This window comes from Enhydra lutris, unplaced genomic scaffold (genome assembly GCF_002288905.1).
Source record: "Enhydra lutris kenyoni isolate GAN:26980312 unplaced genomic scaffold, ASM228890v2 scaffoldscaffold6, whole genome shotgun sequence".
NCBI lineage: Eukaryota > Metazoa > Chordata > Mammalia > Carnivora > Mustelidae > Enhydra > Enhydra lutris.
The window spans coordinates 22,045,595-22,069,517 of NW_019154090.1; the positions used below are offsets into that span (position 1 = coordinate 22,045,595).

Below are 23,923 nucleotides of genomic sequence, written 5' to 3' on the forward strand. Positions count from 1 at the left end.
AGGAAACGGGGTGCTTTGCTGCAGAGCCCTGGCACCAGGATTGGCATTTGCAACTCTGTTAGTTCCTTTCCGTAGGGATGACTTGGACCCACGCCCAGTCTTTGTCATTTAGAGCATGTTCTATATCCCAGACAATTGGAAACCAACCTCAGGGTCACATCATGACTTCCAGCAAGTCATGCCCTCTCTGAGCTTCGGCCTGAGCACTCCCCCAGCACTGGCTGTGCTGGCCCAAGGCCGAGGTGTTTTGTGCAATTGCTGATTCAGTCCTCCTGCTGGGCCCGTGAGGCTGCCGCTATTACTACACCCATTTTGCAGTTAAGGAAACTGAGGCACAGGGTGGGGAAATGGTTTGCTCAGGATCACGTGCTGGTTGGTGGCAGCAGTGGGATTCAGATGGCTCTGGGGCTGCCCGTCTTGCTCTGGTTTCCACTCCAGCTGACTTCCCTTCCTTTAAAATGAGCTGGCCCTGCCACAGGCTCTTGTGAGAATTGGAAACACCGAATGTGCTGGATAATGGAGAAGGCCTTGCTTAAGAACAGGCAGGGTCTTCCCAGCTTCCTGGGGCCTGAACTGTGATATAGACACTGGGAGCACAGGGTGCCTGGGTTTGGGTTTTGCTTCTGCTCTTTCCTGGTTTTATGACCCCCTACCCTCTACTGACTTCTCTGTGCCTCGGGTTTCTCATTTGCTAAGTGGGAGTGGTAAGAGACCCTGTCTGCTGGGGGGTTGCTCTGCAGCCAAGGTGGGGCGGGGCGGAACGGGGCTGGGTGGAACGGGGCGGGGTGGGGTCCCTGCTCATCACCCACCCTTGCTCAGGTCTCTAAGGACATCTCCGTGCGGCTGCATAAGGAGCTGGAGGCGGTGGAGAAGAAACGGGCGCGGCTGGAGGAGGAGAACGAGGATCTCCGGCAGCGGCTCATCGAGACAGAGCTGGCCAAGCAGGTGCTGCAGACGGAGCTGGAACGGCCGAGAGAGGTGAGGACCTGTCCGTCCCAGGCAGGGCCAGGCCCGGGCTGGTGGGCGCATGCCAGCCCCACCCAGCTGGGGCTCTGAACCGCTGTGTCTGCACAGTTACGCCTCCCTGGCAGAGCTGTCTTATTCATGCGTTCATTCCTGCAACACACATTTCCTAAGTACTGCTGTGTGCGCTGTGTCCCAGACGCTGAGGGCACAGTGGTGAATGAAAGACACTGATTCCTGTCCTCCAGGGGCCCACAGGCCAATGAAGGAGACAGTCATCCACCTAAGAACCACAGCTGTGGGAGGATTAACTGGGAAGCACTCCATGGTGCCCAGCGTGGGGCCTGGCCCTCTGCCTCAGTTTCCTCACCTACAGAACAGGACAAGGACGCCCCCAGTCGTGTGAGGACTCGCTGGGGTAACTTGTGAGGACGTGATTTAGGGACTGCCATTTGGTGTGGAGGCAGTGCTGGGGCTGAACCTCTGGCCAGTGTCTCAACACAGATGTTAGGACGTTAGATTCTTCCTGAAATATGGCCCCCAGGCACCAGCCTCTCTGGCTTTGCTCATGTGAGTCCTTCCACTTACATGTACTTTCTGTCTTCTGCTATGTGTTGGGCATGTGGCGTGTTAAGTACTGTGCTAGACACTTCCCCTCCACAATTTTCATAAAGGCCCAGTGAGGTTGTGATTGTTACCCATTTTTGGATGAGGAAACAGCCCCTGAGAGAAAGAGAGATGTCCTCAGGTTGCACGGGGCCTAGGGGCTCTGCAGAATACCTCTTGAAAGCCATCCGCCTAGGTGATGCCTAGGGGCTAGCATCCTCCAGAATCAGGGGTCTGTGTTCCCGACGGCTCTGGGCAGCTTCTGACCACAGAGGCACAGCTGGGCCTCAGCTGTCTGGCTGCGCATGAGGATGTCCTGGGATTGTACATTGTTCTAGGGCACTCCTCACCTTCCCCGAGGGCAGGCATGCCAGTGTTCCAGGACTGGAACACCACGGCCCTGAGGCCAGAACAGTTCTCCGGCTACCCTTCCTCTGGGCATGTTGGTGTGACGTGCCAATGGTTTCTCAAGTGTAGAGACAGGGGGCATTTGCTGCTAAGGGCCGGGGGGAGGCCCCCCCACCTCAGGCAGCCCCCTGCCCCCCACCCCTCCTGCCCCTCCCGCCCTGTGGTCTGGCCCACAGCACAGGGGCCCTCTTCACACATCTCACTGCTGCCACCCTTGATAGTGAAAAGGGGAGACAGTTTCAGAGAGTGCCTTGAAGCTTAGCATGTTTCTTTTTTGTTTTTTAAAGATTAATTTATTTATTTTGGAGAGAGTGTGTGTGTGAGCAGGGGGAGGGGCAGAGGTTGAGAAGCAGGACTCCTCACTGAGCACATGACCCTGAGATGATGACCCGAGCCAAAATCAAGAGTCGGACACTTAACTGACTGAGCCACTGAGGCGCCCCAACTCAGCGTGTTTCTATTGTAAAGGAGAGGAAACTGAGGCCCAGAGAGGGACAGGTTGCCTGACTTCAGCTCCCCCTTCCTTAGCAGAAGCCACATCCCCTCTAAGTTTCCGTTTCTCCGTTTGATATCGGGATAATAACAGTACCCAGCCCATGAGGTTGTTTATGACAGATTGGGTAACCATAGAACCCTATGAAGAAGTTAAAAAGAATAAAGTAGTATGGCTATTCCTGAACAAATTAAACATGCAATTATTATTATATGAGCCAGCAATTCCACTTTGGAATCTGTGCCCCGAAGAACTGAAGCAGGGACCTGAACCGATATTTGTACCCCTCTGTTCTGAGCAACATTATTCATGATAGGCAAAAGGTAGAAGCAACCCAAATGGCCATCAGTGTATATATATATATATATATATATATATATATATATATATATATATACAGTAGACTCTTGGTAAGCTTCGAAAAGGAATGAAATTCTGACACGTGCTACACCATGGATGAACCTTGAAGACATGATGCCAAATGACATAAGCCAGCCACCAATGGACCAGTATTAGATGGTTCCAAGTATAGGACGTATCTAGGGTAGTCCAAATTCATGGGGGCAGAAAGCAGGGTAGAGGTAGCCAGGTGCTGGAGAGAGGAGGCAGTGGGGAATTGGTATTCGGTGTGTATAGAGTTTCAGTTTAGGATAATAAAAAAGTTCTAGAGATGAATAGTGGTTGCTTGGCAAAGCGAATGTGCCTAGTGCCACTGAAATGTATCCTTGAAAATGACTAGAAATGGTAAATTTCATGCTCTGTATATGTTAGCACAGTTAAAAAAAAAAAAAAGGTAGATATGTAAGTACTGGTGCTGAAAGATATCCAATAGGAAAAGAAAGTTAGAGAGCTGTGTGTGTATATATATTTATATAGTGCAATCCCACTAAGTATTTTGAAAAGGCATACAGAGCAGACTGGTTTTGGGGCATGTATATGTGCAAATGCATGGCAGAGGCGTGGAGGAAAATCCCCTGAACTAAGGAGTGAGAAATGCTGGGAATAGCACAGGAAAGAAAATGAGTTTACTTCATGTTCTTTTAATTAGTGCTGTAGTTAGGTGGATTTGGGTGGGGGGATTATTTGTGAAGTTTGAAATACAGTCAGGCATGTAAAGAACCCCATATGGGGCTGCGTGGTGCTGGGCATGCAGTAGGTGCTCAAGAAATACCAGTTCAGTTCCCCTAGGAAGGCAATGTCAGCAAGGCAGGTCTGGCCCTCCAGGACATGCCCCTTGGCTTGTTGGGATCTGGGCAAGGGGGCGTGGCCCTTTGTTTATTTGCTGATTGCCTGCTCCCCTTCCCCTCCTCCTTCCTGACATGGTTTCCATGGAGATGAGGGTCCCTTAGCCATTCTGCCAGAGCTGCTGGAGTCCCATCATCCAGCTCTGCCTTTGCCATCCTGACAGGTTGCTGTGGCGATACTGTCACCCAGCTGGGAACAGGAGACCCTGGCCTGAGCTGATGTGGTTCCCATGGAGATCACTCTTCACTGGAGAGAAGGGAGGGTGGCCAGCCCCACCCGCCCTCTGCAGTGGCACCGTTGCCCAGCTGGGCTGCGGCTCAAGAATCGTAACAGCAGCCTCCCCCTCGTCCAGTATCATTCCCCCGTTCTCGTGTTTTAGGCAGAAAGCCAGTATGAGTGTTGACGTGATGTATTAGAATATAGTGGCTGTCTGAGTGCTTGCTCTGTACCAGGCACCACACCAATGGCCTCCCAACATACCTAGAGCTGTTATCCTCATTTTATAGGTGCTACTCTTCTCGACAGTATTTTAATCATAATTCACATTCTATAGGGGCACCTGGGTGGCTCAGTGGGTTAAAGCCTCTGCCTTCAGCTCAGGTCATGATCCCAGGGTCCTGGGATGGAGCCCCACATCAGGCTCTCTGCTCCGCGGGGAGCCTGCTTCCTCCTCTCTCTCTCTGCCTGCCTCTCTGCCTACTTGTGATCTCTGTCTGTCAAGTAAATAAATAAAAAATCTTTAAGAAAAAAATTGACATTCTATAAAAGTCACCATTTAAAAATGTCAAATTTAATGTTTTTTTTTTTTTAAGATTTTTATTTATTTATTTGACAGAGAGAGAGATCACAAGTAGGCAGAGAGGCAGGCAGAGAGAGAGAGGGAAGCAGGCTTCCTGCTGAGCAGAGAGCCCGATGCGGGGCTCGATCCCAGGATCCTGGAATCATGACCCAAGCTGAAGGCAGAGGCTTTAACCCACTGAGCCACCCAGGTGCCCCAAATTTAATGGTTTTTAATGTATTCATGGTATTGTACGTCCATCACCATGGTCTAACTCTAGAATATTTCCATTGTCCCTGAAAGAAAGCCCGTACCCGTTAGCAGTCACTTCCCGTTCCCGCTGCCCTCCAGCTCCTGGCAACCGCTAATCTCCACTGTGGCTCTGGATTTGCCTGTCTTGGACATTTTCATACGAATGGAATGCTGTGATAGGTGATGTTTTATGACTGGCTTTTTTCACGCAACATCAGGTTTTCAAGGTTCATCTGTGTTGAAGTATGTGTCAGTACTTAATTCCTTTTTATGGTCAAATAATAATCCATTGTATAGATAGACATTTTGTGTGTCCATTCATTAGTTGATGGACATTTGGGCTGTTTCCGCCTTCGGACTAGTAGAAGGAATGCTGCTCCGTACATTTGCACACGGGTTTTGTACAAGATCCAGGTTCAGCTCTCCTGGGTGTATACCAAGGAGTGGACTGCTGCATGTAGATGGGACTGGGAAAAGACAAAGATGGGCTTCCAACCCAGAACTCTATCTCCCAAAGTCACCCCGACTCTTAGGTGCTGCCCCACCTTCCTCACCCTGTCCAGGGACTCCCTAGGGCCCTGCTGTGTTTTCAGAGCCTCTAAAGGGGCTGCTGACTGCAGGAAGGGAGCCCCTCTGTCTCTGGCACCGGCTTCTTACCCCGATTCCCACTCTGATGGGGTAGACAGGGTGCTGACCTTAGCGTCACATCACCCAGGTTCAGCGCTGGGTTCTGCTGGCGGTGTCGTCTGATGCATCCGGGCCGTGGTTTGTATGGTGCGGGGCAGGCTCGAATTTGGGGTCACACGGGCCTGAGTTTGAATGCTGGCGTTTAAGTTGCCACTCACTTGCCAGTGACTGTGCTGCTGGGCAAATCGTGTAACTGTCCCAGGGCTCGGTTTGTTCATTTTTAAAACAGGAGTATGCATGCCTGCCTCTCAGGGGTGAGCAGGTGAGGTGCTTAGCGGAGGGGAAGGGCTTGGTAAATGCTGGGGATCCTCATTACCCTTTCAAACTGCTGGCTGGCTCTGGGTCTGCAGTCCCATTTACCTTAAAGAACACGTTTCTGCTGCCCTTAGCAAGGCGCGGTCTATAGCAAGCTGCCACTTGCCCGGATAAGGAGCAGTTACATCGCAAATCATGCCTGCTGTTGTCAGTGTGAGTCCCCGTGACTTCTTTTTTTTTTTTTTTTTTTTTTTTTTAATTTATTTATTTGACAGAGAGAGATCATAAGTAGACAGAGAGGCAGGCAGAGAGAAGGGAGAAGCAGGCCCCCTGCTGAGCAGAGAGCCCGATGTGGGGCTCGATCCCAGGACCCTGAGATCATGACCTGAGCTGAAGGCAGAGGCTTAACCCACTGAGCCACCTAGGTGCCTGGTCCCCGTGACTTCTGACGTGAGGCTCATGTCTAAGCCAGTCCTTGCTTCCTTCCCCCAGATGGTCTCCCCTTAGTGAGGAGCCGCGTGGTCTCTAGCTGCTTCAGTTGGTCTGGAGGAAGAAAGCCGCGGTCTTCAAGACGCACCCCCACCGCAGGTCCCCTCTAGAGTAAATTTTGCATGCACAGCGCTGTCTGTGTTTTCAGTGAGACCCTTTCAAGCATCCCCTCCATGTTTGGTGAAAATCTGCCCAGCTGTTTTGGCAACAGGTTCATTTTTATTCCTTGAAGGTTGGTCTTTGTTTCCTGGCAGCACGGGAGGGAGCAGAGCAGGGAAGGAGTTGGTGCACGGGGGTTCCTCCAGAGCTGAGCTCAGGCACCCTCTCTGTGCGGCCTGGACATGCGGGGGACCCAATCTACTAGTCTCCTAGAGAAAGACGAGGGAGGACATAGGCTCTGCTCCTAGCAGGAGCCATTAGACCAAGGATGCGGAAAGGCCCCACCCTGGCTGCTCAGAGATGGTCTTGTGAGTTGCTGCTGGTCGGTGGGGAAGTCCCTGATGTGCGCAGGCCAAAGAATGTGCCCTTGGGGTCCGTCACTTAGCGACAGGCATTCTTGTTGGTGGCTGGGACTGTCCCGCCTTGCCCCTTCCTTCCCACTCTCCTGAGGCCTGGGGCCAGAACATCTGCCCCTGGGGGCTCCACAAAGGGGCTCTGACAGGCCCTGGCTCCCTAGAGGGGCACCGCAGCCCCCCAGGCTGCCTGGCCAGCTGCTGCCCTGCAGAGGGAAGGAGGTCTTTGTGCTCTGTGAGCCTGCCTTGTTTTCCCTCCAGAGCTGAAGGGTAGTGTGGGACCCCAAATGGCTTGGGAGGGAGGCGCGGAGAGGGAGGGTCAGTCCCAACCAGAAAAGGCTGGAGTCACTCTGGTCCTGAAAGTGTTTCCCGCTCTGGCCCCTCGTCTCTGCCCACTGCCCTCCCTTCCCAGTGAGGTTACATGCGAGGTTCATGGTACTCAGAGTGTACTGTCTGCCAGTTGGAGAGGTGTCCAGTGACTTTTCTTGGGATAGTATGTAAAAAACATCTCACTATGATTTTCCTCCCTCCACCCGAGAGGTTAGAGGAAGACTAATAGAAAATACAAGTAAGTCATAAGAAGGAAAAATTCACCTGTAATCCAGTATTCAGGGGGAGTTACTCTGAGTAATTATCAAATTATTATTTGGGTGGCAGGGGCATATACTTCCAAAACATTTTTCTACTTACATGCACACACATATTGAAATGTATAGGTCTAGATGCATTTTGTTCCCTTCTAACAGAGGCGCTCAGTGAAGCAAAAATATCACTACAAAAGCACATCAGGACCGGCCCAGCCTACCACTAAGGGTATATCTGACCCCAGTGGTATTGGTTGCCTCGGGCAGAAAAACTGGGGACTTGGGCTCACTGTGTTCCTTTTTGTGATTTTTTTTTTTTTTTAAGTAGTTGACGCACAACGTGACATTGGTTTCAGGTGTACAACATAGTGATTGAACAAGTCTGCACATTTTGCTGTCCTCACCATAGGTGTAGCTGTCGTCTGTCACCACGCAGCTCTGTTCCAACACCATCGACTACATAACCTGTGCTGTACCTTTCATCCAGGAGACCTGTTCATTCCATAACTGAAAGCCTAGATCTCTTATATTGCACCCAAATTCCCCCATTTTTGTGGTTTTTGAAGCTTGAACAATGTGAATGTGTTATCCAAAAAAATAATAGAAATAATAATAACCCTACATAAAAAATGAGAAGGAAGCCTCTCTTAACCACCTCCTTCAATTCTGCTCCTGACCCAGCTTAACCCTTGGTTAGCAGGTTGGTTTGTGTCTTTTTAGCCTTTCTCCGTGTTCACACAATGTGTATTTCTCTGTGTATTTTTAGAAAATAAAGATGGGATTATATTGTATCCATGGTTTCTGTAACGTGTAGAATAATGTAGCATGAACACAAACTTTTTAAAAATGCTGGGTGGTTGGGGTTTTCTTTTGCCTGAGGTGCTTATTATAAAAATCAGAGATCACAGAGTCAAGTAAACATAGGAAGGAAAGAAAAGTCTAAAAGAGCACTGTCTATTTCAGTATTTAAACACAGAGCCAAAGGTCGAGAAGGAGCTCCAACTGGCTGTCTGCTGTGGTCACCCTCAGGTTGCGGAGGAGAATGGCTGGGGCCGGGGGTGGGGGGGTACTTCTGATTGTCACTGTTGTGTAGATTTACAGTGAGATTGTATTTTTCTATATTAATTTATTTTAAAAAATATTTTGGAATGAGAAAAAAAGCTTAAAGAAAAAGCTGGAGGACTGTGTCTCCCCCACCCGCCACAAATGTGGGGGAAGAAGAGAGCCAAGTAAGTTTGCTATATTCTCATTGTGAACAGCCTGGGGTATGTTCTTCAGAAACACACACACACACACACACACACACACACCCTTATTTCTTTAACAATGGTAACATGCTCTAGGTTTTTCTTTTTTATAACAGCTTTATTGAGATATAATTCACATACGATAAAGTTCGTCTTTTTAAAGTGTACAGTTCAGTGGTTTTGTAGAATATTCAGAGCTGAACAACCTTCACCACTTTCTCCATCCAGAACCCCAAGCCCATTAACAGTCTCTCCCCAGCCACTCAGGGTGGGTGGGTGGGTGGGCCACGCCCAGCCCTGGGCAACCACTGATCTGCTCTCTATCATTGTGGATTTGCCTACTGTGGACATTTTATGTAAATGGTATCCTACATTGTGTGGCTTTTTGTGACTGGCTTCCTTCACTTAGCGTGCTGTTTTCAGGATACACACATATGGTATCAAGTACGAGTCCTTCGTTATTTTCGGTGGGTGAGCGATGATACTCCTGCGTGTGGATATACCACATTTGGTCCATTTGTCAGTTGGTGGACATTTGGGTTGTGGGTTTTGTTGCATGTGTTCCTTCTTTTCCTTACCAAGATGTCTCAGAGACTTTACTATGTCAGGAAATCCCACTCCCATCCGTCCTTTTTTTTTTTTTTTTTAAGATTTTATTTTATTTATTTGACAGACAGAGATCACAAGTAGACAGAGAGGCAGGCAGAGAGAGAGGAAGGGAAGCAGGCTCCCCGCTTCACAGAGAGCCCGATGTGGGGCTCAATCCCAGGACCCTGGGATCACGACCTGAGCCGAAGGCAGAGGCTTTAACCCCCTGAGCCACCCAGGCGCCCCGCATCCGTCCTTTTTAATGGTGTTAGGCATGGTAGGATTTCATTCCTTTATATGTGGTGGGTGAGACCTCATAGCGCCCTGCCCCCCCCTCCTGTCACCCCATTTCCTCCCTCCAGGGAGTCTGCAGTGCTTGAAGATCACCTGAAGTGGCTCAGTTTTGTAGGGAAAGGAAGGGGTTCGCCCAGGATGAGAAACTCATCGTTGTGGGATTGCCAGAGTTCAGCTCCCAGTGGAGGCCTCCCTTCCCCCTCAGCTTGCGATAAGCCAGCCCCGATCTGTGAGCCTGTCAGTCACCTCACCACTCACTCCATGCCTGGGTGTCCCTCTGAGCACCCCCTTCCCAGGCACCATTTGTGGGAGGGGCTGTTTGTGGGGGGAACCTGTTTTGTGGCTTCACCCCATTTCCGGCCTTCTCCTCCTTGATTTTGAAAGATGCCAGATCAGCCCTTTTCACATACTGGCTCTTCGCTCTGGGCCCCCAGCGGCTGAAATGTCAGCCTCTGTCTTCCTGCCTCGTTTGCATTTCAAAAGGTCTCTTTAGGATTTGATTGGGCTCCAAGATACACTTCAGACCCCAGCTGGAGTTCAATTCCTGGGCTTTCTGGTTTCAGGCTGGGCGCACTGTAGAATCAACCTGGGAAGCTGTTTAAAAATCCCAATGCCTGGGACCCACCCTGGACAATTACAGCAGCATCTCTGGGACCTGGAGCATCAGCATTTTTTGTTAAACTTCCCCCAGGTAATTGTGATGCGCACCCAGGTTGAGAGCCGCTGTGCCCCCTCCACTCGGAGCACATTTTCTCCTTCCAAGTCTTGGGAACTATGTCAGGACCTCAGTCGAGAACTGACCCCGGCCGGGTCAGCTATGGATTTACTGTGGGACCTTTCTCCCACCTTCAGCGAGGTGGGGGCTTGAATTAGATCCATGGTTCTTGATGAAGTTCTAGAATATAGGTGAGGTTCAGTGGGGTGAGGTCCGGAGCCGATGACCAAGAAAGAATTCTTGAGACATCTTTAGTGCAAAATGGTGGTTTATTAAAGCACGAGAACAGGACCTGTGGGCAGGAAGAGCTGCTGCCCCCCCACCCGAGTTGTGAGGGATGGCAGGTTAAGTACCATGGAGTTGGGGGGAGGTAAGGAAAAGGGAGGTTTCAATAGAATTTTCATATGCTAAAGAGGACCTACGAAAGATACCAGATACCAGAGGCCTTGCCATTGCCAAGGTCGTTTTGCCCCCTTAGCAAGGTATTAACATTAAGATGGGTGGGAAATTCCTAAAGAATGTCACATATGTCCCACCCAGGAGTGTGAGGGTGGGGGAAGATTGGAGGGTGTCAGCTTTTGCTTTGTTCTCAGCCAGCCTTCTGTTCCCTCATCAATTCTCACCTTCAGGGATGGGTGTGAGAAGTGGGGGCCTAGGGAAGCATGCATTCAAACACCTGGGAGCACTCTCAGAAAATACTCAGCTGAACTTGAAAAGTCAAAGGCAACCCAAGCGTGGTTCTGTACATTTAGTATAAATCATCCTTCTCGCGGGAAGGAATGTTCAACACACTCATCCATCTGAGTGACTTTTAAATTTTATTTTTTAAAAAAATTTTAAAAGATTGTATTTATTTATTAGAGCAAAGAGAGGGGCAGGGGGAGAGGGAGAGAGAGAATTTCAAGCAGATTCCCCACTGAGCACTTTGTGGGGGACGAGTGGGGAGCTCGAATCCTTGACCTTGAGATCATGACCTGAGCTGTTATCAAGTCAGTCTCTTAACCGACTGAGCCACCCAGGAGCCCCCTGAGTGACTTTTTTAAACATCAAGAAACTTTAGGAGAAATTATTGTAACATTTCCTCAAGTTCCCCTCCATAAGGTTTGTGCCATTTTGCATTCTTCCCAGAGGAATAGGACTTTTCCTGCTTCTCCATAGCTTCACCAATAGAATATATTGTCAGATGTTTGGATTTTTGCCCATCCGATGGGTGAGAAATGGTCTCTGGGTGTAGTTTTAATTTGCATTTCTCCATCTTGAATAGGGTTGAACATCTTCCTCTGGTTACAAGCCATTTATCTTTCTTTTCCTGAATAGTTTTTCATATCTCTAGCACATTTTAGTATAGGTTTGTTGGCCTTTTTGTTTCATATTTTATGAAGCTCTATATGTACTTAGGATATTAATCCTTTGTCAGTGCAATAAACTGCAAATGTTCCCAGTATCGTTTATACTTTTACTTTCTTAGGGTACTTTTTTCCATGTAGAATTTGCTTATCTAATTAAGAGTATCAATTTCTTAAAAAAAATCAGTTTCATTCCATATCAGTTCTGGATTTTTGAATGATGATTATTATGGTGTTATTTTGCATGAAAACTTACAATTTAAATTGTGAAAAATCGAGCAGTCCCTCCTGTGTAATTGTGATCTGTTTTACCCATTATGCATTTTGTTTATTAGTATGCATTCCGAATTAAAGTCCACGAGGACAGGATTCCCCCTGAAATGGAGATTTGTGTGTTTATGGAAGGGTCCCCTTGGGAATAATGCCACCAAAGAGCCTCAGAGCATTCACACTAACGGCTTCGGCCCATCTCCTGGGGAGCTCTGGAACTGGGACGGCTGTTCAGAGTTGTTCTGAGTTGAGGCAGGAGGCCGTGGACCAGTCATTGCATATGGGCATATGATCTTGAACGAAGGGGCTGCCCTCAGCCAGCAGCATCACTTAGGTCTTAGTTGGGGGAACAAGTGCCCCAGTTCTGAGGAGGCGGGAATCTGGGTGGAGTCCATAGCATCCTCCCCAGGTATCCTGTCTGGCTTGTTCATTGCCGTGTCCTCTGTGCCTAGTTGTACCTGGCACATAATAGGTACTCAAGAAGTATTCAGTGAATGAATGAAAGACGCAGAAGAACAGAAACCCAGATTTCTAGGTCTTGGCCCAGGCCAACTGGATCATAATGTAGGGGAGGGGTTGGAGGGGAACCCTGGGCAGGTGTGATCAGAGTCCTCTCCTTACATGCTTCTGGCCTGCTGGGTGTTCTTGAGGACCCCTGTAACTCAGTAGTTGGTGCTGGTCAAGCACTGATTGTGGCTGGGCTAGGCTGGGCAAGGAGGGGGGCCCACAGTGGAACCCAAGGCACCTTGACTACTTTCGATGCCCATCATCAACCTATGAGCTTTCAGTTTTCTGAGTTTTTTTTTTTTTCTTTTTGTATTTTGTTTTTAATTTCTAGCATTCCTTGAAGAAAAGAGGAACTCGCTCCCTGGGGAAGACAGACAAGAAGCCTTCGGTGCAGGTATTTCCTGGCAGCCCCCACGGCCCCCACAGGCAATTTTGAATCTGAAGGGCCGAGGCCTAACTCCAAGTGGCCTGGGAAGCCCACTCTTCCCCAGCCTCAACCCCGCCCTTTTCCTTTTCACTTTGTTGGCTTCAGTGCTCGTTTCACTTCCCAATATGATGCCCGGAGCCCATGGTTCTTGCACTGGCAGACAGATAAAGTGCTACATACAGATGTGGTGTAGGTCAGGCATAGGGTACAGTTAGCCTCTTGTGGTCCTGGATTGTCAGCGTGCCAGGCACTTTTCCTACGTTATCTCTCTTAATCCTCCCTGTGGCTCCATGAGGAAGGGAGTGTTACTGCCCCATTTTACAGATGAGGAAACTATAGTAGTCATGGTAGCAGCAGTGGCAGCAACAGTTGCGTGGCAGGATGTCGCCTACTCCAGGAAGCCCTCCCGGATTCCCCAGGCTGTGCCACATCAAGGAGGTCTCCCTCCCCGTTTCCCCTGCTCCTCAAGAGTCAGGCCCTTGTCTGATTCCTTCCTGTGTCCCCCAGCACGTAGTTAGTGCTCCCCGACATGCGGTCGTGACACTCACCTTCCTGGGTCCTGTGTGTCCCTGTGTCCATCCGGCTGCAGGAGGACAGTGCAGACCTGAAGTGCCAGCTGCACTTTGCAAAGGAGGAGTCAGCCCTCATGTGTAAGAAGCTCAGCAAACTCGCCAAGGAGAACGACAGCATGAAGGAGGAGCTGCTCAAGTACCGCTCGCTCTTCGGGGACCTGGACGGCGCCCTGTCCGCCGAGGAGCTGGCTGACGCGCCCCACTCCCGGGAGACCGAGCTGAAGGTGCACCTGAAGCTGGTGGAGGAGGAAGCCAACCTGCTGAGCCGCCGCATTGTGGAGCTGGAGGTGGAAAACCGAGGCCTGCGGGCAGAGATGGACGACATGAAGGATCACGGCGGCTGCGGCAGCGGCGGCGAGGCCCGCCTGGCCCTCTCTGCGCTGGGCGGCGGCGAGTGCGGGGAGAGCCTGGCCGAGCTGCGGCGGCACCTGCAGTTCGTGGAGGAGGAGGCCGAGCTGCTGCGGCGCTCGTCGGCTGAGCTGGAGGACCAGAACAAGCTGCTGCTGACCGAGCTGGCCAAGTTCCGCGCGGAGCATGAGCTGGACGTGACGCTGTCGGAGGACAGCTGCTCCGTGCTCAGCGAGCCCTCGCAAGAGGAGCTGGCGGCCGCCAAGCTGCAGATCGGCGAGCTCAGCGGCAAGGTCAAGAAGCTACAGTACGAGAACCGGGTGCTACTCTCCAACCTCCAGCGCTGTGACCTCGCCTCCTGCCAGAGCACGCGGCCCATGCTGGAGACGGACGCCGAGGCCGGGGACTCTGCCCAGTGTGTGCCCGCGGCTCTTGGCGACGCCCCCGGCCCCCATGCTGCCCGGCTCTGCAGGGCCCGGGAGGCCGAGGCGCTGCCTGGGCTGAGGGAACAGGCCGCGCTGGTCAGCAAGGCCATCGATGTCCTGGTGGCCGATGCCAACGGCTTCTCGGCTGGCCTCCGCCTCTGTCTGGACAACGAGTGTGCTGACTTTCGGCTGCACGAAGCCCCCGACAACAGCGAGGGTCCCAGGGACGCCAAGCTCATCCACGCCATCCTGGTGAGGCTGAGTCTGCTGCAGCAGGAGCTCAATGCCTTCACGCGGAAGGCGGATGCCGCCCTGGGGGGCTCTCCCAAGGAGCAGCCAGAGCCCTTCTCGTCGCTGCCTGCCTTGGGCTCCCAGGGGCCCTCCAAGGAGATGCTTTTGGCCAAAGACCTTGGCTCTGACTTCCAGGTAAGATGTCCCAGTCACAGTCCCCGTTACTTCTTTTGTTAGAAATTTTTTGCCGAATCATATGCAGGACAGAGTGGCACATGGCACGCGAGTGTTCAGCTTACTGGATTTTCCTAAGGGGAGCACACTGATGTTCTCATCACCCAGAACATGACCGTGTCATCATCACAGCATGCCCTTTGAAGTCTTTCTGTACATGTCCTCTCGTGGGCTTGTTTCTCACCCAGATTGTTTTATGTGGTACCTGCTGTCACCACACAACTGATTGTTCTTGTGTAATGTGTCTAGTGGTTCGTGTGCTTACACTGCCGTATTTATTGGTCATGTACTTTTTGTGCTTGGAGCTGGAACAAAACCAGACCTGATGCCTGTCCTCTGGTCCCTATCATCTAGTGGGGAAGAAAGAGGTTCATCAAGATGTCAGGCCACTGGAATGTGAAATGACACGGATAGGAGGGCTCTCAGGAAAGGACACTTGGTTCTGTGAACAAGGAACTTGACCTCGTCTTTAGGTCAGGGATGGCCTCTGATGTGAGCTGAGATCATAAGGGTTGATTAGCAGGGAAGAGAGTTGTAAGCAGAGAGAGCAGCCCATGAGAAGGCATCATGGCCGAAAGGAGCATGGTGTGCCTGCGGGCAAAGGGAAGGAGGGCGGTTGGGTTATGGGAGCATTTCACCCTGAGAGCAATGAGAGGGGTCTAACCACGTCCGTACAAATTTAGCTTTCTTCCTGACAACTACGCGGTGTAGTTGTGCCATAATTTCTTTAATCTGTGCCCTGCTGATCTGGCTTGATCTTACTTTTTTAAGCAAGCAGGAACCCCCCCCCCCCATGTTAGGTCTCCCCCTTGGTTCTTCTGGAGGTAGGAATGAGCTGAGGCTACCCATGTGGCAGGACTGTTGAGGCTGGCTCAGAAGGTTTGTGCACAAGACAGACATTTTCACAGGACCAGGATTCTCACCCACCACTTGGCTACTCATTCATCCTTTCAACAGAGACTCGCTCGCTGAGTAGTTGTAGGCCCACTGAGGCCCCAGCCCTCAAGTGGGTGGTCAGAGCCTCTTCTAAAGCCCGGGGCCTGGGGTGGGGGCTGCTTCTCGCACCCCCTGGGCCCCTCCCCATTGTTACCTTTGGTCTCTTCCGCCTGTGCCTCTGGGTGCAGCCGCCTGACTTCAGGGATCTGCCAGAATGGGAACCCAGGATACGAGAGCCCTTCCGCAGTGGTGACTTGGACTCCAAGCCCGACCCCAGCCGGAACTTCAGGCCTTACCGAGCTGAAGACAATGATTCCTACGCCTCTGAGGTGGGCCTAGGCCTGACGGAGTGAGGGGGAGGGCTGGAGGAGAGTGGCTGGGGCCTCCCAGAGGTGGGGCGATCTGTGGAAAAGCTTAGCTGGTGATGACGTGGATTTTGAGTGTTCTGTGTGGTTCCACGCTTCCAGACAGCAAGCTGAAAGGGAGACAAGGAAGTCTGGGCCTTGGCCTGATAAAAGGAAGCTTATAAACTCATTTGAAAGAATGGATTTTGTTTTGCTATACTAAATTTCCCAGGGAATTTGATGGTTTATGTCATTTAACGAAACCACTCATTTCTTTAGCAGGAGGGCAGCAATCTTTATAGTCAGGCTGACTGCTTTCATTCAAATTGTGCAACTACTATATACTGGCTGTGAGATTGTAGACCAGTCACTTGACCTCTCTGATCTCTGTTTTCTTACCTTTACAATAAAGGTGATCCCTCAGAGGGCTGTTGAAGGGATTAAATGCCTGAAAAGCCTTATTACAGCCTGATCCTGTTGGGTGAGGAAGAGGAGGATGACACATCTCAGGGCCTCAGGGGACCCACCAGTGTGGCTTTGTGGCCTTGGGCCTGTTCCCATTCTCTGGCTGCATCTTTCCAGCTTGTAACATGGGAGGATTCAAGTGGGTGGAGATTGTCCAATTTCTAGGATTCCCTCATCCTGAGACCCCCCTCCCCAGCCTTCTGAGTCTTCACCAGCACTTCATAATGAACCTGAAGTAGGAAAAGGCTCCTGTGGTTGGGATGGAGCCTCCCTGAGACTCCTGAGCCATGGAGAACCTTGTGTGTGTCCCACCCTAAGCACCCTTTTCTTCTGAACATCCTTGGGAAGGCCATTTTGTGGTCCCAGGAAGGCCAATCTGCAAGTGCCCAGGGGGAGAAATTCCCTGGAAGCTGATGAATCAAACTAAGTGGTCTGAGCTTCCTAGCAGCCATGGCAAAAAGGGAAAAACCAAAACATAACATGAAATACTTAGTTCTCATTTTCTGAGAAAAGGAGATAGGCCAGCTCACCTGCATGCATTTGGTTATTGTTTCATTCAGCCACTCTTGACTGAGCAGTTACAACTTGCCAGGCTCTGGGTTAGGCACCGAGTCCAAGAAGAACTCTGCAAGAATCTTTCATATAAAATAGGCATACAAGATATACCTTAAGTCAGAGTGCCTTCCATCACCAAGTTTCCATGTTATTGGCTAGATAAAAAAAATTTTTTTTTTTTCCACAGAGGGACATCTTGCTGTGCCTGGGAAGGTTTGATGTAGGAGTAGCAGATGATATTTCCTTTTTTTTTTTTTTCCTGCTTAACATGATAGCATAAGAATTTCCCTCTGTTACTAGAAATACTTGAAAAATTTTTAAATTGAAGCATAACACACATAGAAAAGCACTTGTAAGTGGACAGTTAGAATGACTTTCACGAACTGAACACTCCTTTGAAATCAGCGAGCACATTAAGAAGCAGAGCCTGACCTATCCTTGAAGCCTCCCTTCTGGTCCCCATCCAGTCATCATCCTGACTTCTAATAGAATAGATTAGTTCTGCCTGTTTAGCTACAATACTTATAAACACAATTTCCCCTCAAAACGTAGAGCTTTGTCTTTTTCTTAAGATTTTATTATATGGACATTATAAGCAACAAATAACTAGAGCGAAATCCCAAAGCAGCATTGCATGAAAATATATAGAAGGAAGTCAAGATCACAAGATTGTCAGTTAACCACTGTTCACATTTAAGTGTGTGTCCCTGTGTCCTTTCTGTTTTTCTATTGGGGTATATATCCTTTTTAATCTTTTATTGAAGTATAATATAATGATATATATGCAATTAAGGACACTATCCTTAAGTGTACAGTTGAATGGACTTTTACATATGCATAGACATGTTAACCACACCTATTAATCCCCTAATTTATCCAAATTGTTTCTAAATTTTTGTAGTTATAAACAATGAGACAATGAACATCTTTGCGAAGCCAACTTAGCTTTCTCAATATGTTATTTTCTTCCAATGCATTTCAAAGAGGGAAATTATCAAGGCTAAATTATAATAATAGCTAAATTTGATGTGCACTGTTTTGCTTAATTGTCATGACAACCCCTTGAAGTAGGGCCAGCCACTGTGCCTGATTTGTACTCTAGGGACAGCTTGGACCCCACTTAACTCTCATCCTCTGATCACAGCTCTTCCCCCCACCCCACTCTCTCCCTGTGTCTGTGTCCCTCATCCCTATCCCAGATCAAGGAACTACAGCTGGTACTGGCTGAGGCCCATGACAGCCTCCGGGGCCTGCAGGAGCAGCTGTCCCAGGAGCGGCAGCTTCGGAAGGAGGAAGCCGACAACTTCAACCAGAAAATGGTCCAGGTGGGTGGTGCCCAGTGCCCGCCCCCCATACTGACTCCAGCATCTCTTCCCTGAACAGAAGGCAGAAACCTTAGGGCTCCACGGGTCTTCAGAAGGCAAGGGTATCGGGAAACTTGAGTCTGCTTGCCCTAGCTGTACTTGATCGTGCATCAGCTCTACTGGGCTGGAATCCTGGGCTTGTCATTGACGGCCTGTGTGACCTCAGGCCAATCCTGTCTCCTCTCTAGGCCTCAGTTTCCCACCTATGACATACTGCTCCCATCAGAGCTGAAAACCTGTATCAGAAAGCCCAGAGGTCTGGCTGCTGATCCAGGCTGGTAGTCCTGCTAATAGAAAGCATGTATTAAGCCCTTACTGTATGTCAGGGCTGTGCAGTGCTCTTTTCACACATTATGTCCTTTAGTCCTCAGGATTTCCCCTGTGAGGGTGTCCCCATTTTACAGATGGGGAGACTGATGCCCAGGGAGCTGAAGTGCTTGGCCCAGGTTGCATATCCAGGGTGAGACTCTAATCCCGGTCTCTGCTCTCTCAATCATGACCTTGCATTCCTTCCTCAGGATTTGCATCTTCTCTCTCCCGGCATGGCATGCCCTTCGCGCTCGACATAGGTCATGCCTTCCTGCCCTCCTTGCTCACCCGCCCGGGTTCCTCATCAGATGTGAGAGTTCCCGTGAAACTTTGGCAGCCAGCATGTGCTCATTATGTGATGTCATGATTTTTACAGTGAGGCAGAGCCGGGTTCAAATCCCACTTCCCAGTGATCCGTAACTGATCGCTATTGCTTTTATGAGTTTCTCTTCCCTGGAGTTTATCCCAACACAATGAGCTGACGTTGGTAGAGCCCCTGGCAGGGATCACCAAAAGGCACCTCCCAAACTTTCCTCTCTGTCTTTATCTGAGGCCCGGAATGGGAAAGGGGAGTGTTGGGAAGGTAGCTGAGGGTGCTCACGCTCCTGTCCCCCTCCCAGCTGAAGGAGGACCAGCAGAGGGCGCTCCTGAGGCGGGAGTTTGAGCTGCAGAGTTTGAGCCTCCAGCGGAGGCTGGAGCAGAAATTCTGGAGCCAGGAGAAGAACATGCTGGTGCAGGAGTCCCAGCAGTTCAAGCACAACTTCCTGCTGCTCTTCATGAAACTCAGGTGGTTCCTCAAGCGTTGGCGGCAGGGCAAGATTTTGCCCAGCGAGGGGGATGACTTCCTTGAGGTATGGTTCCCCTGGGGCTGGGACTAGGGCAGGGCTAGGGTGGGGAAGATGGGAGTAGACACCCAGGTGACATTGACACAACCCTGAGGCTCATCCCCAAGCCGTCAGGCTGTAGGCTTCCATCCCTGCATTCATTCACTTGTTCAGCTTCCGCTTGTTGAGAACTAACTCTTTACCAGACACTGTGGCCAGAGATACTGTGATGGAGACAGACCTGGTCCCTCCCCAAAGAGAGCTGATCGGTCTTTAACACCTCGCTAAGACTTGTTCATTTACCTTTGCAATGAACCTCAGAGTCCGCAGCAGGCAACAGTAACTGGGTAAATTGAATAATCTAGTTTTGTTACTATGCCATTATGGACCCATATAGTACATATTATTTTTTTACTACTTTAAGGGATACATTGTATAGAGTAAAGTGCACACATCTTAAGTGTACAGCTGATGAAGTTTTGTCATGTACGTCTGTACATGACGCCTAATGACTGAGCCACTCAGGCGCCTGATAAAAATCTTTTAAAAAAAGAGAGATATAAACATAATCAGGGCACCTGGATGGCTGAGTGGGTTAAGTGTCTGCCTTCAACTCAGGTCAAGATCTCGGGGTCCTGGGATTGAGCCCCATGTCAGGCTCCCTGCTCAGTGAGAAGTCAGCTTGTCCCTCTCCCTCTGCCCCTCCCCGCCCCCACTCATGCTTGCTCCCTTTGTCTTAAATAAATAAATAAAATCTTTAAAAAAAGATGTAAGCATAACCACATACATTGGTAAAAAAGATACATACACGTGTATAAATATGATATAAACACATACATGTAACTATATAAATAAACGATGTACATTCATACTCAAAAATATCTGTCCACACTTGCAGAATTTTACATGTGAAATGATAACTATACGTGTGAATGATAAAAAAAAAACGCTCAGGCATTGAGTATGGTATTCTAGGTACTGTTTTAAGTACTTTAGGTGAATGATTGCATTTCATCTTTACAGATATGCTAAGATATGTAGATAATTATTGTTCCCATTCTACTGCAGATAAAGATCTTTGATTCCTTGCCTCAGTTCTGAAATCCAGAAATTCTGAGAGAGCTGTGTTTGGTTGTATCTAAACTCAATTGGAAAAGATTGGCCTGACATTCATTTGGCAGTAAAACCTTTATTTATCCCATTTCGTGTTAATATTCATATGTTTGTAGGGAAACATGAGTGTGCTTGAGCCTAGAGTGTTACACCAGGCTCTGCTGGGGCAGTGATACCCTGAATAGTGTGGGTACCACATTGTCTTTCTAAATCCCCATGCATTTTGAATTCTCAACACACCTGGCCCCGAGGATTTTGGAGAAAGAATCATGCACCTGTGTCTACAGACAACCATAGTCTGTATGTTTAGATACTCATGACCAGGGACAGAATTGGGGTGTTTATTCAGGCAGGCCCTGCCCTTCTCCCCCACCATCCTCGGAGTACTTCCCAGTCTCAGTGTCTGCGCTGATATTAGAAACCCTTCTTCATTTGGTTTCTAGGACATCAAATTCTCTTGGGTTTCCTTCCACCTCACTGGTTGCTCTTTCTTGATCTCCTTGGCTGGATCCTCCTTTTCTCCTTGCCCTCTCTTAACGTCAGAGTCCCCAAGGCTCAGCCTTTGGGCCACGTCTCTCCCTTACCACCACCTGCCCCCTTGGGGAGCTTGTCCAGGTACATGGCTTGAATGGCCTTCCTTGCATGTTGTGACTCTATCCAGAATCTAGAGTCTGACCCAGCTGCTCTGCCCTCCCTCCCGGCTGAGCCACCATCACTTCTTGCCTGGATTTTCACTGTAGCCTCTTAAGTGGTCTCCCCACTCTGCACCCTTCTGCCAAGCACCTTGTGTTCAGAAGGATACAAGGAGGTACCCCAGGCGGCATGTACTGCATGTGGATGGCATCCCCTGGAGTTTTGTGTTGGGGGTTCTGTTGCTGCCCATTAAGCTCGGCAGCTGTGGCGATCCTGAGAAACCAAAAATCAGGTGGGCATCCCTCCTCTGGCTCCTCCTCTGGCTCCCATTTTACCCAGAGCCAAAGCTGAAGTTCCTACAAGTCCCGGGTGTGGGCGGCCAGCTTTATTCCCCATACCTGTCTCGCTTTCTCCGTGGCTCTCCTGCTTCCCTCACGCAGACATGTTCCCACCTCAGGACCTTTGCATCTGCTGTGCCCTTTCCCTGGAATTCTCGACCTGCAGGTGTTCACATGGCTCATTCTCTCTTAGCTCTTTCAGGACTTTGCCCGAATACTAGTGCCCTCCTTGACCACCCACATGCAGCACCCCCCACCCTCAGCTCCTTAGCTTGCTCTTGTACCCCGTGGAGCTTCGCTGTGTGATATTCCAGACAGTTAATCCCATTTCATACATTGCACTTATTTGTTAGTTTTCTTGCTACTGGAATGGAAGCTAAAGGGGATAACGGTTTTTGTCCATCTTGCTCACTGGTGTATCCCCAGCTCTGAACACAGGGCTTGGTGCACGGTAGGTTTTCAATAACTCTTTGTTGAACGAATGATGAATGAGTGCCCCAGTCAGAAGTTAGCTTCCTTCTGCTTCATTCCCACCCTGAACTAGTACCCTGGCTTCCTTGGCTGGCTCTGGACTTCTCTGCAGAATCCATCAGCAGCAAACCCCCTCCCAGGAAGGTTCCTTTCGTCCACTCAAACTTTGGTTGCCATTTCTTTAATTATGCGGGTGCCCATGGCCCTTTTAGTCCATCCGAAGGGCCTACCTGTTGACCCAGCCTGGCAACATGATTATTTCTGAGGATGCCTCATGGCCCTTGGGGCAGAGAGTTGGTATGGGAGGACAGAGGGGCCTGCCTTTCCAGCTGTGCTCCTAGGCCTTGATGGTGCCCAGGAGCCAAAGTTAAAATCTGGGGAAATCAGTGTCCAACTAGAGTGCCTTTGGTCCACCCTGGACCATAAACCCCCATTCTTTCTTCTTGCCTGGCTGTGTTGTACCCTTTCTATCTGGGCCACTAGCCTGAATCCCCTCTCCTGATGGTCAGACTCTCAGGCATGACACCCTTCCAGCCCCTGTTGAATGTGGCTTTTTTAAAAACAGGTAAATAGCATGAAGGAGCTATACCTGCTAATGGAGGAAGAGGAATTAAACGCCCAGCATTCTGATAACAAGACCTGCGCAGGGGACAGCTGGACCCAAAACACGGTGTGTTCCCAGCCCAGTCCCAGTCCTGTCCTGCCCATGCTTCCTTTGTCTGTTTAACGATCGCTTCCTGCCTCCTTCCCTGACCTGTCTTGCATGGGGCACTGGAGCTGCGGAGGGCCATCACCTGGTTACTGGCCCCAGATACTTAGTGCTATGGGGTTCAGAAGTCATCCAGGGCAGTGGACTGGGCGGTCATACGCAGGAGAGCTGTTAATTCTCTCCGGAGTGTAGGGGACAGTGTCATAGAGAAAGGGTAATAACTGGCAGGTTTCGAAGGATGAATGGGAGCTTGCATACTAGAGAGTGGGGAAAAGGCCCTTTTGGACTTAGAGAGCTGTGTGTACCGAGGTGTGGCAGTGTATTCTGGGATTGGCTGTGGCTTGGGATGCGTAGAGTGGGGGTAAGTACATCCAATTGGGGTCATATGAAGAGAGGCCTTGTGGTCTGGAGTCAGGAACCCTCAAATCAAGCCATGGGACAGAGAGAGTGATGGAGTCGGGCCGCCAGGGTCATACACAGTGAACTTGGGTAGGTGGGAGACAGGTCATGGGCCCAGGAGAGAGGATGGAGACTGAGTCAGGCCGTCAGGGAGGCTGCATAGTTGGGATTCCCCATGTGGCCCACGGTGGGTCAGAGAGGCACATCTTGGGCAAGGATAAAGACCTGGGGCCTAGAGTCTGCAGAAGCTCAAAGAAGCCGGAGTCCATCACATATTTAGGCTGAATAATAATTGCTGTGACCTCAGAGTTTTTTTGTTCATGTGAGGCTGGGGCACATATCAACCTAGGAGGTGCCCAGGCCTGGGCTCGGCTGGGTGAGATGGCCTGGGGAGGCCCTGGGGTTTGCTTGAGACTGGGCAGAGTCCCATGCTGGACTCTGAGTGAGTGTTCCCAGCCCAGGCTCCCCTTCCAACCCCTCCGAAGCTCCTGACCCAGGCCTTTCCCCTTTCTGCAGCCCAATGAGTATATCAAGACACTGGCCGACATGAAGGTGACACTGAAGGAACTGTGCTGGCTGCTGCGGGATGAACGCCGTGGTCTGACTGAGCTCCAGCAGCAGTTTGCCAAGGCCAAGGCCACCTGGGAGACAGAGCGGGCAGAGTTGAAGAGCCATACTGCTCAGGTGAGTCCCCTACCTGTCAGAGACATTGCCCTCTTTGCTCCTCCCTCTTCTAAGCCCCCATAGCTGTCAGACCTGGGAGCACGATGCTCAAGCCGTGCTCCTAAGAAGCATAGAAACATCTTCTCTCCTCTTGAGACCCAGAGAGGGCAAGAGACTTACCTTGAAGCACACAGCAAGGGTCTCAGAAACACTGGGGACTGGGAGTCAGGGGTCCAAGGAAGGAATGTAAGGGACTGACAAATGGGCACGGGACATCATTGGCCCATCTGCTGCACCATGGGTTCTCAGGTGAGGCCAGGTGCT

General features: G+C 50.2%; 1 protein-coding gene across 2 annotated transcripts in view; it reads left to right on the forward strand.

Moving 5' to 3' along the window:
• LOC111141439 (suppressor of glucose, autophagy associated 1) overlaps nucleotides 1-23,923 on the forward strand; it is a 62,462-nt gene that overhangs the window by 25,493 nt on the left and 13,046 nt on the right. The window contains exons 3-10 of one of the 2 annotated variants that reach the window (XM_022493996.1): nucleotides 820-978; nucleotides 12,571-12,633; nucleotides 13,256-14,437; nucleotides 15,601-15,741; nucleotides 17,976-18,101; nucleotides 19,070-19,300; nucleotides 22,394-22,498; nucleotides 23,453-23,620. In XM_022493996.1, the coding sequence (XP_022349704.1) occupies nucleotides 820-978; nucleotides 12,571-12,633; nucleotides 13,256-14,437; nucleotides 15,601-15,741; nucleotides 17,976-18,101; nucleotides 19,070-19,300; nucleotides 22,394-22,498; nucleotides 23,453-23,620 (2,175 nt within the window). The remainder of the gene's footprint in view (nucleotides 1-819; nucleotides 979-12,570; nucleotides 12,634-13,255; nucleotides 14,438-15,600; nucleotides 15,742-17,975; nucleotides 18,102-19,069; nucleotides 19,301-22,393; nucleotides 22,499-23,452; nucleotides 23,621-23,923) is intronic. The other variant, XM_022493997.1, reaches the window with a different exon arrangement.